Source organism: Silene latifolia, chromosome 9 (assembly GCF_048544455.1).
Source record: "Silene latifolia isolate original U9 population chromosome 9, ASM4854445v1, whole genome shotgun sequence".
In the NCBI taxonomy this organism is placed as follows: Eukaryota; Viridiplantae; Streptophyta; class Magnoliopsida; order Caryophyllales; family Caryophyllaceae; genus Silene; species Silene latifolia.
The window spans coordinates 72,028,406-72,044,848 of record NC_133534.1 but is presented as its reverse complement, the minus strand read 5'-3'; the positions used below and the strand labels follow the sequence as shown (position 1 = coordinate 72,044,848).

Here is a 16,443-nt window from a genome sequence, read left to right as displayed (position 1 = left end):
AGCAGATAAAAAACCTGGGAAAAAATAGAATGTATTTCCTTTGATTTTGTATTCTCTGTTTTTGCAACTCTAGTATGCTGTCAAGAAACTCCTTAACAACTTAGACAACTTTTTGGAATAGATTGTTATTATATCATCTTGGTCAGTCATAATTAAAATCCAAGTTTTACAGATAAGAATTAGAGTTATACACTCTGTGAAGTAAAGTTATACAAATTTTGTAAAGGAGTTATACAACACATGACTGCAGTTATGAAAAAAGGCAAAATTTATTAGACAGCTATTAGTTATACAAAAAATATCAAGAGTTATACAAATCGTGTACAAGAGTTATACAAATCGTGTACAAGAGTTATACAACACATGACTGCAGTTATGAAAAAGGAAACATTTATTAGACAGTTATGAGTTTTACAAAAAATAACAAGAGTTATACAAATTGTGTACAAGAGTTATACACTCTGTGAAGTACAGTTATCCATATATGGGTAAGAGTTTTACTTAAACCCACTGAAGTTATAATTCGTTCTTTATCAAACTTTTAAATATTGGATTTTTTGCCATGAACAAAAGTCATCCAAATTAGAGTTATACAACATTACCTTGAAATTTCACACTCATATTACTGAAGTTATACAATCTGGAAGGTGCAATCCCCATTCAAAATAGACAAAAGCTAGCTACTGAATACCCCTTCCGTCTCACCTAATTTTTTACCTTTTAAAGAAAAAAAGATTGTAAATAATTTGTTGAGACGGAGGTATTTTTCTACTGCCTACTACTACATCATGTTAAGTTTCTCTATTCTTCTTCTTCTTCTTCTTCTTCTTCTTCTTCTTCTTCTTCTTCTTCTTCTTCTTCTTCTTCTACTCCTTCAGATGCTGGTGAAGACGGCGGATGCTCAGAAAATGAGTTAGGGCAGTTCCGTTTATCGTGGTGTGCCATTTGTTTACAGTTATTACACATGCGCTTTGGCTTACAAGCTAAGGCAATGGCTTTAGCCTTAGCTGACACCATTCTTTTACCGCTGCCTTTGTTTTTGGATTGTTTTGGTGGAAGTATTGTTACCTCGTCACTGGCGGGGCAACCAAGGATTTGCTCGAATTCCTGCTGCTTAGTTAAATCTTTCTTGTACGGTAAAAGTTTCTCCTTGAACTCTCTAATTAAGGAGCTTAAGTTCACAACTTCAGTCACACTCGTGCCACGAAGTAAACCAATGGTTGCATGAACTTCTGACCACAACTTCACCATCTCAACTTCTTTTCCATCAGCGCTACTATTTGAATCCGTTTGTTCACCATCACATTCTGATAATCTGAATTGAAATGCATCTTTTCTCCATCTTGTAGAAACATAATCATCGAGAATTGTCTTCTTGCCGTTAGCCGACAAAATCCATACTATATGTCGGCACAGAAATCCCATCCTTTCAAACATCATACAGCTGCACCGTGTAGCCAGTGTCCCTGTAATCAAATTAAATTATGCCGTTAGTAGTCTTATACATATAATAATAAGAGTTAAACATTATCAAAGTAGAGTTATACATATGGCAACAAGAGTTATACATTCTGCAAGTAGAGATATACATATAATAACAAGAGTTATACATTCTAAAAGCTAAAGTTATTCAAAATGTAATCAGAGTTATACTACAAATAACTGCAGTTCAGTGAAAAATTGAATAACTTCTAATGTTATTCTGAAAGTAGAGTTATACATATGGCAACAAGAGTTATACATTCTGCAAGTAGAGTTATACATATAATAACAAGAGTTATACATTCAGAAAACTTAAGTTATTCAAAATGTTGTCAGATTTATACAGCAGATAACTGCAGTTCAGTGAACAATTGTATAACTTCTATGTTCAGACAATGTAACTTTGGCACTATATCTAGCAACTTCAGTCAACTACCACATAGATAAAGATTATGCCAAAATGTTGTTACCTGGGTTGTACTCTATGATACGTGCATATTCTACACACTTTATCTGCGGTTTTGGCACGTATTTCCATGCATAATTGATAGCTTAAGGCTACTATTTCTCCCGAAACGGTTTACTTTGCATTTTCTATGATTTATTGTAGGAATGCGTGGAAGTAGGCTAAATCAAGCCAAGTTCGTCCTCCGGAAGCAAGTTCAAGGAAGCCAAGAGGAAGGAGAGTTCATTTCACTCACCTTGAGATGCGTGCAAGGAGTGAAGAGTTGTTTGGAAGCAACAAGGAGCCATTTGACAAAGCATTTGGGTCGATCGACTACGCCTTTCGATCGATCGACCACCGGAGCTCGCAGGTTATCGCTCGCATGTTCGCATGTTGATCGATCGCCGTCTTGACGATCGATCGACGATTTCGAAAGTGACGTTTAATTTTCCGTGTTAGACTTTTAAAAGCCCAACTTGTAATTAACTTTCAGTATCTTTTTATCAGTAGAACGCAGCAACTTTTAGGTTATGCTTTTCATTCTGGAAAAAACTTAGTTTTTAGATCTAGCTTGAGACAGAAACCTTTGATTCGAATGCTTTGTTCTTGATATTCAATTAGTAAGCCTTTTATGCAATTCTTCTTTTTCTTATTTTTGCTTGTTAATTTAATTCTTGTTTCATCAATTAATTTCAGTAATTTTTTTTTTTTTTTTTTTTTTTTTTTTTTTTTTTTTTTTTTTTGGGGGAAAGTTAAGTATATTACTATCAAAAAATCAAAGTGTGTACAACTCACCATATATGCTAATTACATCAAACCAAAACTGAGTAAAACGAACCAAAAAAACTATTCTCAGGAAATTTGTTGCAGCCAGGCCCTCTCCCGTGACTGCAGATTGCTAGTATTCAATCTCTGAAAACGGTGAAGCACATCCTCTATAACCTTCTGTATGACAAAACTTGGTCTTTTTACCAGCCCATTTATCCTTGCATCATTTCTGACAAGCCAAATAGAGTATAAAAGAGCCACATAACATGCCCCTACAAACCTCTTTTGAAACTTAGTAATGCCTCTACACTTGGAGAACCAGGTGATCATATCATTCAAGTCCATATGGACTTGCATTTTCTGTTGAAAAATACCCAGACACTGTCGAGTGTAATGACATTCATAGAACAGGTGCTTGTGATCCTCATTAGCCGCTGCACAAATTTCACATCCACCATCCACAATGATACCCATTCTCAACAAACGATCCTTAGTAAGCAACCGTTGATGCATTATCCCCCAGCAGATAAAAGAGGATTTAGGAATATTTAAAGTATTCCAACAGATGAATCTCCATCTTACCTTAGGCTGGTTGCCACAAAGCCATGAATATCCTGCTTTCACAGTATACTCAGTAGAAGTGTTAAGCCACTGGTTATTGGTGTAAGCTTGCTGAAATTTTTTCATTATATGTGTGATCTTCTTCCATGTCCAGCTACAATCAGCAGGGGGACTGTAACTAGACCACTCACAGTCTTTCATATAAACGTGAGAAACCCACCTGACCCAAAGATGATCCTTTTTTTTAGCAAGCCACCAAGTATATTTACCCAACAGAGCCATGTTCCAATTCTTTGCATGTTTCAGACCTAAACCACCTTCCTCTTTGCTAAGACAACAAGTATCCCATCAAAACCATTCTTAATAAACATCGACGATAAACTAACAATGAAAGCGTCAACTAACAGGAAATAATTTTGGGAAAGTGCATGCCACTCAAATCAAATGAGAAGGCAAGAAGCAAATAAGTTGGGTAACTAAAAAAATAGCAACTATACATCATTCGAATGCTATAAATAATAGCATATTTAAGTTACCAAAGAATTTTCACTCTTCTACGTAAGTAGTGGATGTCATCTCCTCATTGGGATTGAGAGGAGCAGATGTACGCATCCGTCTCATATGGTTGGGCTCTTATGCCACTGCAATATCTTAGATACATTGTGAAGTTAATATTGTTCACTAATGGTCAGCTAGCTTCATATTTTATACCTATTACACTGGATTCAGCGACTTATCTATAAAATAAGTAAATAGACAGATAAGTTGTGTAAATTCAAGCCTCGTGCGATAAAATATATATGACCACACATGGACATAGAAAGCAAGAGCTAAAGCAAGAACTGATTAAGACAAAAATATAGCTCAAAAAAATGATTACACCTCCCAAATTCTCTAAGTTATAGTTCATATACACTATTTCACCTAATAGGAACACAAAAATATAGCTCAGGTACATCAGTTCTCTTCACTAACTCACCTCGTAGATACACCAAAACATAGGTCATATACACGAGTTCGTCTTAAATATACACCAAATTATAACTCAGATACATTATTACACCTCCCAGATGCACTAAATTATAGCTTAGATACACTACTTCACCTTACTGGAACACAAAAATATAGATCAGGTACATCAACTCTGTTCACTAGTTCACCTTGCAGATACACCAAATAGTTCATATACACTAGTTCACCTTAATCTCTTCACTAGTTCACTTCGTAAATTCACTGAAACATAGCTTAGAAACACAAAATCACCTAAAATATACACCAAATTTTAGCTCAAATACGCCAGTTCACCTAACAAATACACAAAAAAAGTACTCGTATGAAATATTGTATATGAGCTATAATTTGGTGTTACTATAAGGAACTAGTGTATCGATCTGGGCTATAATTTGGTGCTTTTGTGAAACATTATCAATGTTACGATGCGGTGTACATATCTCCAAGGTATATGAGCAAGTTTACTCTTGAACACTTTATACATCAATAATCGAATAGAAGTCATAATTATGATATTCAAATCTTCCAATTTCATTGTATAGCTTCAATAATAAGAGCATCGAAGTTAACATTACATCCAACATAAAAATTAAATTCAACTTGATTATTGTTATAAAGAAAAACGATTATTGTCAACATTATTCAAACCCTATTTTCAATAATTTGCACATAAACAGGTAATTTCTACATTAATTATTCAGATTTTGACGAAAAAACACAAATGAAAATATGAATTGAATTGAACACAAACCTCGTTGAAAGGAGAAGGTATGATCTACAACATTGTTGTTGTCGAATTCGCTGTCTTCTTGTGGCATGGTTCTTATTCGAAGATCAGATAGAATTTGGGGGAAAAAAATATAATAATATAAGAAATAGGAGAATGAAAGAGGAGATAATAAGCCAAATTATTTTGGGCCCTTATCAAATGAGTGAATAGATTTTAGCCTTTCGATCAAGTGTGATATGAGGGTTCTTCTTATTACGAGAGGTTACCGTAGTTTCATTATCTTAGTAGTTTCACCAGGATCACGATATATATATATATATATATATATATATATATATATATATATATATAAAGGAAGACAAATAACTAAAACACCCTAACATGAAATAGGGCAAACAAATAAGCGGGACGGAGGAGTATCCGTAATATAATAACTAGTGTGAGCGTACTTCATTAACGCACGTTGCTGCATTCAACACCTTAACTTCAATGGCAGAAAATGAAGAGACATTGTTGTTGAAGAGTAGTCAAGTTGAGTACGATGAGAATTGTCCAGGTTGCAAAGTTGACAGAAGAAAAGCACAAAATCCAAATATTCCATGGCTTCATTTTTCATTCATTTGGATTATTACCCTTTCTTCTTGTATGTTTTTCTTATATATACACATTCTCTTCCTTTTTTTTTTTGTTTTTCTGGCAAATTTGTATAATCTCTAAGAAATGAATCAATCTAACGACTCATCAAATCAATAATAACCCAATCATTACATCTTCTAACAATAGTATTTGACTTTATTTATTTTTATAAAACAATAATAATTCACCTTTTATACAAAAATATAAATTTCATTAGATACGTCGTATGTAAACAATTGATCAAGTAATAAGCTTAGTTTGCTCAAATCATTTTGGTCGAAATTGTGTTATGTAATACTTGCTATTTCGATTCTTAAGTCTCTTTCCTGTGATTTTTGTTACAGCTTTGCCTATATCATCCATCTTTCCATTCCTTTATTACATGGTACATACACTTTTTAACAACCAAATCATTTACAACTCGCCTTCTTATTCCATATTTTTACAGTTTACCCACATTTTGCATCTGATTATTGCATTTTTGTAATTAGGTCAGAGATTTCCATATAGCAAAACGGGAAGAAGATATTAGTTTCTATGCTGGCTTTGAGGGTAAGTACAACTGTCGTTTCTTAACTTGTTGAACGCGATAATCTAATTAGTTGCATTGTTCTGACTTGTGATAGTTTCGTCTATGTTTAAGGGTCTGCATTTATGGTTGGAAGATTTTTGACTGCTCTTCTGTGGGGTATGGTGGCTGATCGCTATGGTCGAAAGACTGTCATGATATTAAGCATGATCGCAATGTCAGTATCTCGGATGTGTTCTTCTCCTTTTCTCAATTGTTCATATTTAATCAATATTGAACCTCTTCAGTAACATTGTCCTTCATTGTAGAGTTATATTCAATACGCTTTTTGGCTTGAGCACAAGCTACTGGATGGCACTTACTATGAGATTTCTTCTGGGAGCCTTTTGTGGAGTACTAGGACCAATGAGAGTGAGCTTTAAGTGACATTATGACTCTTTGTTACTGTCTTCCCTTGTTCTAGCTTTTGAGTTTGAATCTGGGCTTTTGAAGTGCTCCCTAGTGAACCTTTCTAATGTTTGTAGTAATGATATGACGATCTCATCTCCAATTTTCTATTGACCAGGCTTATGCCACTGAAGTAAGTCGTCAAGAGCATCAAGCTTTGGGAATTGCAACCGTATGTTATAACTTTTATCTAAGTAGAGTTATCCTGTAATGGGAAGTAACCAATACATGTAATTTGTTATTCATTTCAGTTGAGCTCAGCTTGGGGCATTGGTTTGGTCATAGGCCCCGCACTTGGTGGCTATCTTGCACAGGTGTGCTTTCATCTTCTGTTTACAAATAAAACTTCTTAGCATAATCATAATCTTCTTGAAGAAAATGAGTTTGTGCCGCCCAGTGGAACTGCGACCATATTCGCATAGAATATTACTATGTACTCATTTTGATATCATAAGATCCTAGCTATATACTCCGTATTAAATTCAATGGGGTAAAATTCTTAACATTTTCCATTTTTTGAAATAGTATTTTGACGTTTTGATTGACATTGCCACAGCCTGCTGACAAATTTCCAAACATATTCTCGCAGGAATCAGTTTTTGGGAGGTAATTATAGTTCTTTCTGTTGTTCCATGTAGTAATTTCTTTATGCTTCCTTCTGCAAGCGTGCAATTTACCATCAGTTGTTAACTGATGTCTCATTAGAACGATAAATTGCAGGTTTCCCTACTTCTTAGTATGTTTGGTGATATCAATCTTTGCACTCATTGTGCTCATTATCTGCTTTTGGCTCCCAGTATGTTCTTTGTGTTTCCTCCTCTCTTCTCTTCACCCCGTTGTGTTCATCAAACAGTTCTGTCGGATATGCATTGTTGATTTGTCTATATTCAGTCATCATCCTCATACACATTAAGGCTACATAATTTAAATCTGTCGATTATTCTGTTAGCTTCAGTCTATATAAGTACATATTCCGTCAAGTTATAATAAAAACTCCACTTCTGTTCTACACCTGTATCTAATCCTTTTGGTTTTTGAGTGCATAAATTGAGCTCGAATCTACAGTGTTACTCTTGACCACTGTTTATTGCTTGTGTTGTTGATATGGTAACTGATAACGCGTTGATGCAGGAAACCCTGCACTCGCATGATGTAGAAGATGCTGCTTTGATTGATTCAGACGATCTTGAAAAATCACATAGTGCCGAAGGACGAACGTCAAATACCTGGCTCAGCCTTTTGAGAAACTGGCCTTTGATGTCAGTTATCATAATATACTGTGTGTTCCAGCTGCATGATATGGCATATATTGAGGTGCTGTCACGAGGACTATCCAACTCGTGAATCTATTCTCGCGCCTGCTAGCCATGTTTATATTAATTGGAAGTTTTCTACGATTCAAAATGAAAATTGAATGTGGATTATGCATATTTTCTTTCGATCAGATATTCTCATTGTGGGCAGTCAGTCCCAAGGCATTTGGAGGATTGAGTTTGGCAACTGAAGATGTTGGTCAAGCTCTTGCAGTAGCAGGTATTAATATCATCTGTTTTATGCCTATCTTCCAGTCGCTAATGAAGTCCAGCTACCACAATATGCTTTCTATATCTTTTGATAGCATACTAGTATAGATCCCATTCCCATGCATGCGTGCGCGGTATATAGAACTTTTATATTTTAGTTTATTATTTATAAAATGTAAGTTGTCCCGTTATTAATTCCATAATTCACCCTTTTTTTAGATTTATACCAATCTTGTTTTATTTTAGTTGGACGAATGTAATTTAGAGTTTAGAGAAAACATTATATAGTGATTAAAAGATTATATCTTAATATACAAATAATAATTTATTAAAATATGGTCTTCTTTCCTTATTTAAGGAAATTCCTTTATTCTCTTGGTATATAGGAGATTCATTTACCTAAGGTCACACTCAGTATATGCAGAATAAAGCTCATAGTTTTAGCTGCGGACATGAGTCAATCTTCCAGTCTCTAATGAAAACGACTTTGGCTATAAAGCTCATAGTTTTAGCTGCGTACATGAGTCAATCTTCCAGGCAATAAAGCTCATTTTTTTAGATGCGGCCATGAGTCAATCTTCCAGTCTCTAATGAAAACATCTTTTGCTATAAAGCTCATATTTTTACCTACGGCCACACTCAATATGATTTATGTTAACCGCCCCTATTTGCGGTTTACCAACATATGAGTGTCCTGTCTCCCACCTTGGTAAATATGAAGTGAACTCCGCCTCCTCCTTATGAGTGTGGTACAGGCCCCGTTTTTATGGTTTACCAATTACGAATGTTTTGATAGCTTATTCATTTACTAGGCATGTATGCGGAATAAACAGATAATGTCGGCCTGACGGCCTTACATGTGAGCCAATCCATTAATCATTTAATTAAACAGGAATGCACAAGTATTTGTGAAGAGTTCTTGTCATACAAGACTCACTGCTAAAAAGTAAAAAAAACTAGAGACCACCCAAAAAGAATATCTTGAAATCATTTTATCAAAATTGTGGCACAAGAGTAGACACTCGTTTTTTAGTGTGTTTATCTCTATTAAACATGCTCTATATCGCTGAGACGATTGTGATGGAGTCAACAACTGTGTAATAGATTTCACATACGGAGTAATGTATGCTGTGTTACTCCGACACGCCGACACATGTCGGCGTGTCGGACACAGCTATTTGGGGCGAATTTTCCAATTTTGTGGTCTTAATTGAAGTGTCGAAGTGTCGTGTCGTGTCGGACACCGACACGTGTCTGCTACGCGACACGGCAGTTAAGTGAAGTGTCGGAGTAACATAGAATGCACGTATCAATCATCTAATAATCTGCTTTGGAAAAATCTTTCTTCTAATGCATTCTTTACTCAATGATTGTAGGTGTTGGTTTGTTACTCTGTCAACTGCTTTTGTACCCAGTCTTCGAGAGGGCTTTCGGTCCAATCATTGTTTCACGCACTGGAGCAGTATGTGAACACTCTTGAGTTTATTATCGATGCATCCTTATAGACAGGATTGCAATCTGTAATGTCGTACTGATTACTGATTCTTTAATATGAAGGCTCTTAGCATCGCTTTGCTGTCGTGTTACCCTTTCATTGCCAAATTATCTGGTACAAGTCTCTCACTTGTGATCGATCTTGTTTCTGCACTGAAAAATGCTTTTTCGGTATGTATTTTTACTTGTCAATCTTGTCAGTTGCCTATTTCCTTGATTTACCAAACCAAATTGTCGGATCTGGACTTGTACAGTTCTTTCCGAACACACAAATTCACTATTTTCGTAAATGTTTCCGGCATTGTTTTTAAATTTTATTTCAATTCAATAATAGGTGTATAATATGCCTTATTTTTTATTTTTTTGCAAAAGATCTCAGTTACGGCAGGACTTTTTCTCCTACAAAATAGAGCTGTGGTAATTATTCTTACTTCACTTAGAATTGTTCTTATCAATGAGCTACTTGAAACAATCTGCTTTAAATTCTTAAATCAGAGACAGCGTCAAAGAGGAGCTGCGAATGGACTCGCGCTGTGTATGATGTCTCTCTGCAAAGCCGTTGGCCCTGCTGCAGCCGGTTCCCTGTAAGTGATTGCCAATAAATATTGAATGGTGATCAATCTTTTTTCTCATTTGCTACACAAATAGATGTCGAAATTCGAATATATTATATACTTTTGCTTCTCGCAAGTTGGTACTACTAATAATTCTGATTTGTAGTTTTACATAATTTTGCCTTTTGCAGTCTTTCTTGGGGTCAATCGCGCCAGAATGCTAGTTTTCTTCCAGGTATTTTGCGCGAAAAACTTCAAGCTTGGATGTCATTATTATTTATTGTCTTATTGAGATGATGCTCAGGCACTAGTACATAACAATATAATATTTGTTGTAGGGAGTCACATGGTTTTTTTCATACTAAATGTGGTGGAACTCATCGGGTTCTTGATGACATTCAAGCCTTTCCTTGCTGAACCCAATCGAGATTAAAAGATCTTCTTCATTGGTAACTATGGTAAGCCCAAGGCTAGTACTGGTTCAAGTTATTAGTCAATGGTATTTGGGCTTTTTTTTACAGCAGGGATTAATGGCACATTCTCCTTGATCCAGTATATGGTATCCGAAAGTAAGACGACAAGTTCTTCAAATACAAAGCTTGTACGGGTGATATCAGATTTTTGTCATGGGTAAAGATGAGGACTTGGGAGGGACTTCTGCTCAAACTGGATTCCCCAATTGATTAATATTACAAACAGTTTGTGTATTATTGTTGGAGATATTTGGTATCCAATGTATGTATATAAAAAAATGTCTCTTAGAACAAAACGGTCATATTACAAAGTCACTTGTGCATAACATTTACATTAGTTGTGGATGTCTTATACAATTATATAGTGCTGCCAAATACTATGTTATTCACTAACATAGTAATATATGTCCCTTGTGGATGGATATGTCTTATACAAGTACGGAGTACATTGTTGCGAACTATATATAGATCAGCAAGTCTTGCTGATGGCAGCCATATTTGGTCTTCAGCTGAAGACGGGCAAAATGTCACCCAACATTGATGAAAATGTAACCATTTTAAGGTAAATAATTTTTAAAGCTATAATAGTTTGTCATTAAAATGGTAACATTTTGTAGTTAAAATGGCGACATTTGGCCCGTCTTCAGCTGAAGACCAAATATGGCTGCCATCAATGAGAATTTGTGTATATAGATATAGCAATAGAGGTTTGTCAACAAAGGTTTGTGTACTTTTTAGAGGGTTGAAAATGGAGGTTGAAGTTCATAGATGATGATGGTTACAATTTTGTATACAAGTTTGTGTTTTGAGTTGTGAGTGATAGTGAACCCCACGTAGTATACTTCTATGAGGTTTGTCTATATTTATGAGGTTTGTCTATTGTTGTATTGAAGTTTGTTGTTAGAGAAATTTGTGTATTGAGTGATGTGACATTAAACAAACCTCAATTGGGGTTTGTCTATTGCTAATGCCTACGTGGGATGAGGGTAGAAGTACCAGCTTTGTTTTGTACATAAAAAATAGCACAACTTTGTAAAGGAAAATCCGAGAGAGATAAAGCTGCTACTTGGGACAAGATGACGGTGTAGTTTGGTCACACTACTCATCAGATGGGTACATCAGTGCACGGCTAAGGCTAAGACGGATACAACAAGAATTTGTGATGGAAAAAAGCCCTCTTAAAACCTCAACTTTATTTAATGGCAATCGGAGTCAGTCACTATATAAAATTGGAACATACTCATAACCAAAGTGACAAAAAAAAAAAAAAAAAAAAAATAGCATCAGCTTTAATAGAAACTCGAATATGTGCAGATCTAACAGCAACAGTTGTGGTCTCAAACTCTGAATCTCCGTCTCGTAGCAATTCCAGTGATAAATGAGACATGGTTGATTATATGCAAAAATGATGAATCCAAGAAGAAGTTCTTATGGCAGTAATATTAATAATCACCAAAACACAGAAAACCAATTAATTTCACTAATCTCTCAATCCTAAATCTGTTGAAAAAGCCTCAAGCTTTCCCTCTTTTGATTACAATTTTCATTTTTCTTACATGGGTTTCTCTCAGATTTCAGCATTCTTCTTCTTCTTCTTCTTCTTCAATCCCTCAGAGTAGAGAACTTGATTTAAAGGCTAATTTGGTTAGGTTTTCATCATCATATTTGTCTAAAGACAAAAGGGGTTGGCTTCTTAACCCTATTTCTGCTGCCCTTGATGCTCGTCTTTCCGGTATTCCTCTCTCCCCCCCCCCCCCGCCCCCCCTTCTTTCTACTGTATTCTTTTCTGAGGTTGTTTTTCATTAGTATTCTTGGAAAGTTTGCTGATTTTTAACAGGAAAAGTTGAAATTTTCATTCGTTTTATGAATTATGATGATAATGTGGATGCCTTGATCAGTTGACAATTAGAATAGTGACAATTAATAGCCTATGTAGTTGTGATATTTAAGTATCATATTATGACTTGAATCCGATAACACACTAGAAATTCTAATACTTGAGTTGGTAGAAATAATCAAATAAATGAAGAATGTGAATTATTTTACTGAGGTGGTATTGTCGAATATCGGCAATGCGGATGATTATTTGCGGGAGCCATTGAGGCACTAGAGTAATTTGTCATTTGTTTGAAGTGATGAATTCCTTGGTATAAATTAAGTTTTGGTAATTTGTCATGGGTTGGTTTGGTATTTGTAAGGAACTAACTGAAGAGATGGATTAAAAATAGAGAGGAGTACGTTGATGATGGGTTTACTGCTGCCAATCTGCTATATATTCAATTGCTATGGCTCGTAACTAATAAGATTATTGTTTGATTGCTTAGGTGGGGCTATGAGTTGTGCTTCAGTTCGTGTCAGGAGGTATGAGGGGGAATCATAGGCACTACACTTGCAATGAGACATTCATCCTTTGGGGAGCGCGTCTAAAATTCAGGGTAATGTTGAATCAACGTCTGGATTATATTATCTTGTTAGTGTCATGAAGTGAAGTTGTAGAGTGTGATCTTAGATGTATCGTCAAAGACCATGGGGATTCTTCTGATTTGATGCCTTGTTACTCTATTATGATGCATCTTTACACTAGTATTACCTTTTTAAAGGATTGTGAAAGGAACAAACCATTTTGTTTTACTATAATATTTGAACTTAAAAACCTAGACGACTGCATTGGAAATGGATCTTTTTCATTATGTTCTAACACAACAGCAATGCCCTCGGCTTCAAATGCTCTACTTACGCGAGACTGTTTCCAGATGACAAATGACGTCTAGGTTTTATTAGCTTACTCATACCTTATGATATAATAAGGGTAGATAGTTTTGTGACCCATTTTCTTTGCTACATCATATCCCCACTTCCTAAGGCCAAAGAATCACAAAGGCAGTCTTTGGTTCCATTTCGAAACTATTAACGTAGTACTGTAAATTTCATTGTGCTTCTCACCTAGTACTAAGATTTTTGTTTTGTTGCTTTTGAGAGTGAAAGCGCTAACTACAAATCTTAGCGTTAGAAGCTTTATTGCATAAAAGGGGAGCGAAGATAATGGAGAAAATGCATTTAGCAGACATGTAGCCTTATCTTCCGTAAAGTTTCCAATTTTTTGGTCTAAGATGAAATGTCGTGTCGTGTCGTGTCGGATATTTCAAATGTCACACATGACACGTGGCCAAAGTGAAATATCAGAGTAACATGGGTTTGAATGGCAGTATTTCACATTGGCTTGTTGAAAAGAATATGAAGCTAAGTTTATCTCAGTAAATTGAAGTCTAACTGAGTATTGTTTACGTGAGACGTCATGTACGACTTCTGTAGACTTTACACTGAACACTGGCTGACATTCTTCTGGCCTTCAAATTGCTGCCCATTTGTTGGAATCCTTTCTTGGCATGGTATTAAATCTTGGTTTAAGACTTAATTTCTTTGACATCGGTTGTTTCGCAATAGATGTATCCAATATCGCCTCAAAATGCAGTGGCGGTAACCTTCAAAACATTGATCACTCAGTTGAGTTTCGGTATGGTTGTGGATATTTAAATCCGTGTTTCGTGGCTTTTGAGGTTGTGAGCATGGCGTTAACTTGTCAGGCATTTTGAAACATGTTTTCTTTGTCTAATACATTTTCAAACTGATTCACCTTGCTCTTCCGACACTTATTTGCATTAAATCATCTGTACATCCCAGCTGGAGAACAGTGAAATAGTTGGCCAGGGTTATGCTGAAGTGATAATCGCAGAAGACGAGGTTGCTGTTGCTGGTAGCCCAAGTGGGACAGCCCATGCTATGGTGAATGTTGATCCTGTAAAGGACAGCTTTTCTTTTGGGGTGCCAAGATGGTATTGCCAACTATAACAGTTCTGGCACTGCTTTTAACATTTGGAATGATCTTTAAGTACACAAAATCTCATTGAAGACGGCACGTATCCGTCACTTTGGAGTGACATATACCATTTCCTCTCACAAATGACCCAAATAGAGGAGAGAGGGAAGCACATGGGGTGCCCCCACCTTGTCCCCCCTATCCGTTTTGTGAGTGGCATTACCCGTCACTTGCTCCGACCCGTCTTCAGCAAGACTAACTGCTTTAAGTATGTCACCTTATTGTGCATTCTGATTTTAGTTTTTATTTTTTGGGTTTTTTGTCAAAAGCTACCTTATATTTAGGGTATTTGTAAAAAGACTAACTTATATTATTTTTTTTGTTTTCAACTACCTTTGTTTTCTTTATTTTTGGTCAATAACTACCTACGCTAATAGTATAGACAAATTTGATTAGTTTTTCGGCTTTAAACTATCTCATATGACTCTTTAATGTTTAAATCATGCCTAGATCAGATTTTGGGAAGTCATGTTGTACCTGCACTTAATTTTAGTAGATGCTCATAGCTATTATTGAAATGTGAAATACATAAATCTTGGTCAGCTAAAGTTAAATTGTGGGTTTTATGCGGTTGATCATTGTTGTTTGATGTTAACAGAGTCATGTAAGATAGGTTAATGTCGCTAAATCGATCAAATCTCGTCATATCGTGAGCTTAGGTAGTTTTTGGCCAAGAAAAGAGAAGACAAAGGTAGTTTAAAACAAGAAAAATAATATAAGGTAGTTTTTTTACAAATACCCCTAAATATAAGGTAGTTTTTGACAAAAAAACCCTTATTTTTTAAGAGAGATATTTCTAGTGCAAAATGGATCCTCTCCATTTCTTTCTCGCAACAACCTGTCAAATAGCTGCGCATGTGCTACACAAAACTGTAAGTAGCACCATAATATAGTAATAGCATAGGAAATTGAAATGCAAAATCGTTTAAACCTAACGAATTTCCTATGACAGTTCCCAAAATCATTCACAAAATAATTCTGCCCTCCAGCTAAGGGCGGAATATAAATGCTCAAATTATCACCAGGTGAAGAACAAGAGAGCTCAACAGCATTCAACCCAAAAACAATGTGAGTAGAATTTAAATGCTCAGACGGGTAAGAATTGTGAGGTGAAGGAGTCTGGTCAGCTAAAGGTGAAGGTGGATAATCGTTCCAAATGCATGGGGATGTAAAGTCAAATGGGTCAATGGGGTCTCCTAAAATAGGCTCATCATCTATAGTGACCCGGGTTCGATCCCCGACAACGGCGCCAAAATTTGATACCGTCATTTAGTATCAAAGTTAAATTTATAAACCTAATTACTACTAACAAAAGTTAGCGGTAAGCAGGGTCGAACCACAGGGAGGCAAATGAGATTCATCTATATCATCATAAGTATCCCATTTAACCTCAAGACTGTCTAAATCTACCTCCTCACTCTCCGCATCGTTAGACTCGTCAAGATGGAGATTCTCAAAGAGAGCCTCCAAATCATCCTCACTATCTGTGTAAGAATCATAAAGGGGTTGTTGACTATCCTCATAAAAAGGATTGTCAACCACGCTAGTGATCTCCTCTATGTCTCCGTCAGCATTTACTAGATTGGTTTCTAAGGTCTCATCCACCCCCTCATTCAAGTTAACATGAAGAGAAAAGTCAGGGTTACGAGTTTCAGCAGCAAACCAATCAAAAAATTCTAATACCTCATTCACGGGGACTCCTTCGAAATCCCACTTACAAATAGATTCAAGGTATGCTCGCATAGGGTCATTCACTCCATGGATGATAGTCCAACATAGTTGGAGTCCAGTATGAATTCCCCGTCTAGGTTCGAGCCACTCCAAAAACCTGGCTAAATAAGCACCAAAAATCTCGTCTTCTCCCCGCGGAAATCTCAGAAGGAACGACATGAGAACGGTCTCAAGGAACCGAA

General features: G+C 35.9%; 2 protein-coding genes and 1 pseudogene across 3 annotated transcripts; 2 read left to right on the top strand and 1 right to left on the bottom strand.

The window, feature by feature from the left end:
- Positions 1-801: 801 nt before the first annotated feature.
- On the bottom strand, positions 802-5,099 carry LOC141601197 (uncharacterized). Its single transcript, XM_074421461.1, has 2 exons — positions 5,019-5,099; positions 802-1,466 (listed from the first exon to the last, which is right to left on the bottom strand). The coding sequence occupies exons 1-2, from the start codon at positions 5,083-5,085 to the stop codon at positions 802-804; spliced, it is 732 nt and encodes a 243-aa protein (XP_074277562.1). The 5' UTR covers positions 5,086-5,099.
- Positions 5,100-5,389: 290 nt separating this feature from the next.
- On the top strand, positions 5,390-11,108 carry LOC141599920 (protein ZINC INDUCED FACILITATOR 1-like). Of its 2 annotated transcripts, none has more exons than XM_074420046.1 (18): positions 5,390-5,640; positions 5,978-6,018; positions 6,125-6,185; positions 6,277-6,379; positions 6,471-6,573; positions 6,728-6,781; positions 6,861-6,923; positions 7,166-7,215; positions 7,315-7,405; positions 7,741-7,923; positions 8,055-8,142; positions 9,509-9,594; positions 9,690-9,797; positions 9,999-10,043; positions 10,122-10,210; positions 10,372-10,415; positions 10,519-10,638; positions 10,734-11,108. In XM_074420046.1, exons 1-17 carry the CDS (start codon positions 5,487-5,489, stop codon positions 10,611-10,613), a joined length of 1,458 nt encoding a protein of 485 aa, XP_074276147.1. In that variant the 5' UTR covers positions 5,390-5,486; the 3' UTR covers positions 10,614-10,638; positions 10,734-11,108. The 2 variants fall into 2 exon arrangements, with proteins under 2 accessions (XP_074276147.1, XP_074276148.1); XM_074420047.1 differs by having other exon boundaries at positions 5,391-5,640; positions 7,330-7,405.
- A 167-nt stretch (positions 11,109-11,275) lies between these two features.
- LOC141601196 (uncharacterized) lies at positions 11,276-14,676 on the top strand (annotated as a pseudogene).
- Positions 14,677-16,443: the final 1,767 nt, after the last annotated feature.

What these genes read in the sequence shown, in the direction of transcription:
- LOC141601197 (XM_074421461.1), bottom strand. Translation starts at nt 5,085, where the DNA reads ATGCCACAAGAAGACAGCGAATTCGACAACAACAATGTTGTAGATCAT. An exon ending in TACCTTCTCCTTTCAACGAG is followed by an intron (nt 1,467 to 5,018) that starts GTTTGTGTTCAA and finishes ATTTGATTACAG; the next exon opens with GGACACTGGCTACACGGTGC.
- LOC141599920 (XM_074420046.1), top strand. Translation starts at nt 5,487, where the DNA reads ATGGCAGAAAATGAAGAGACATTGTTGTTGAAGAGTAGTCAAGTTGAG. An exon ending in TTATCTGCTTTTGGCTCCCA is followed by an intron (nt 7,406 to 7,740) that starts GTATGTTCTTTG and finishes GCGTTGATGCAG; the next exon opens with GAAACCCTGCACTCGCATGA. An exon ending in TCAAGCTCTTGCAGTAGCAG is followed by an intron (nt 8,143 to 9,508) that starts GTATTAATATCA and finishes CAATGATTGTAG; the next exon opens with GTGTTGGTTTGTTACTCTGT.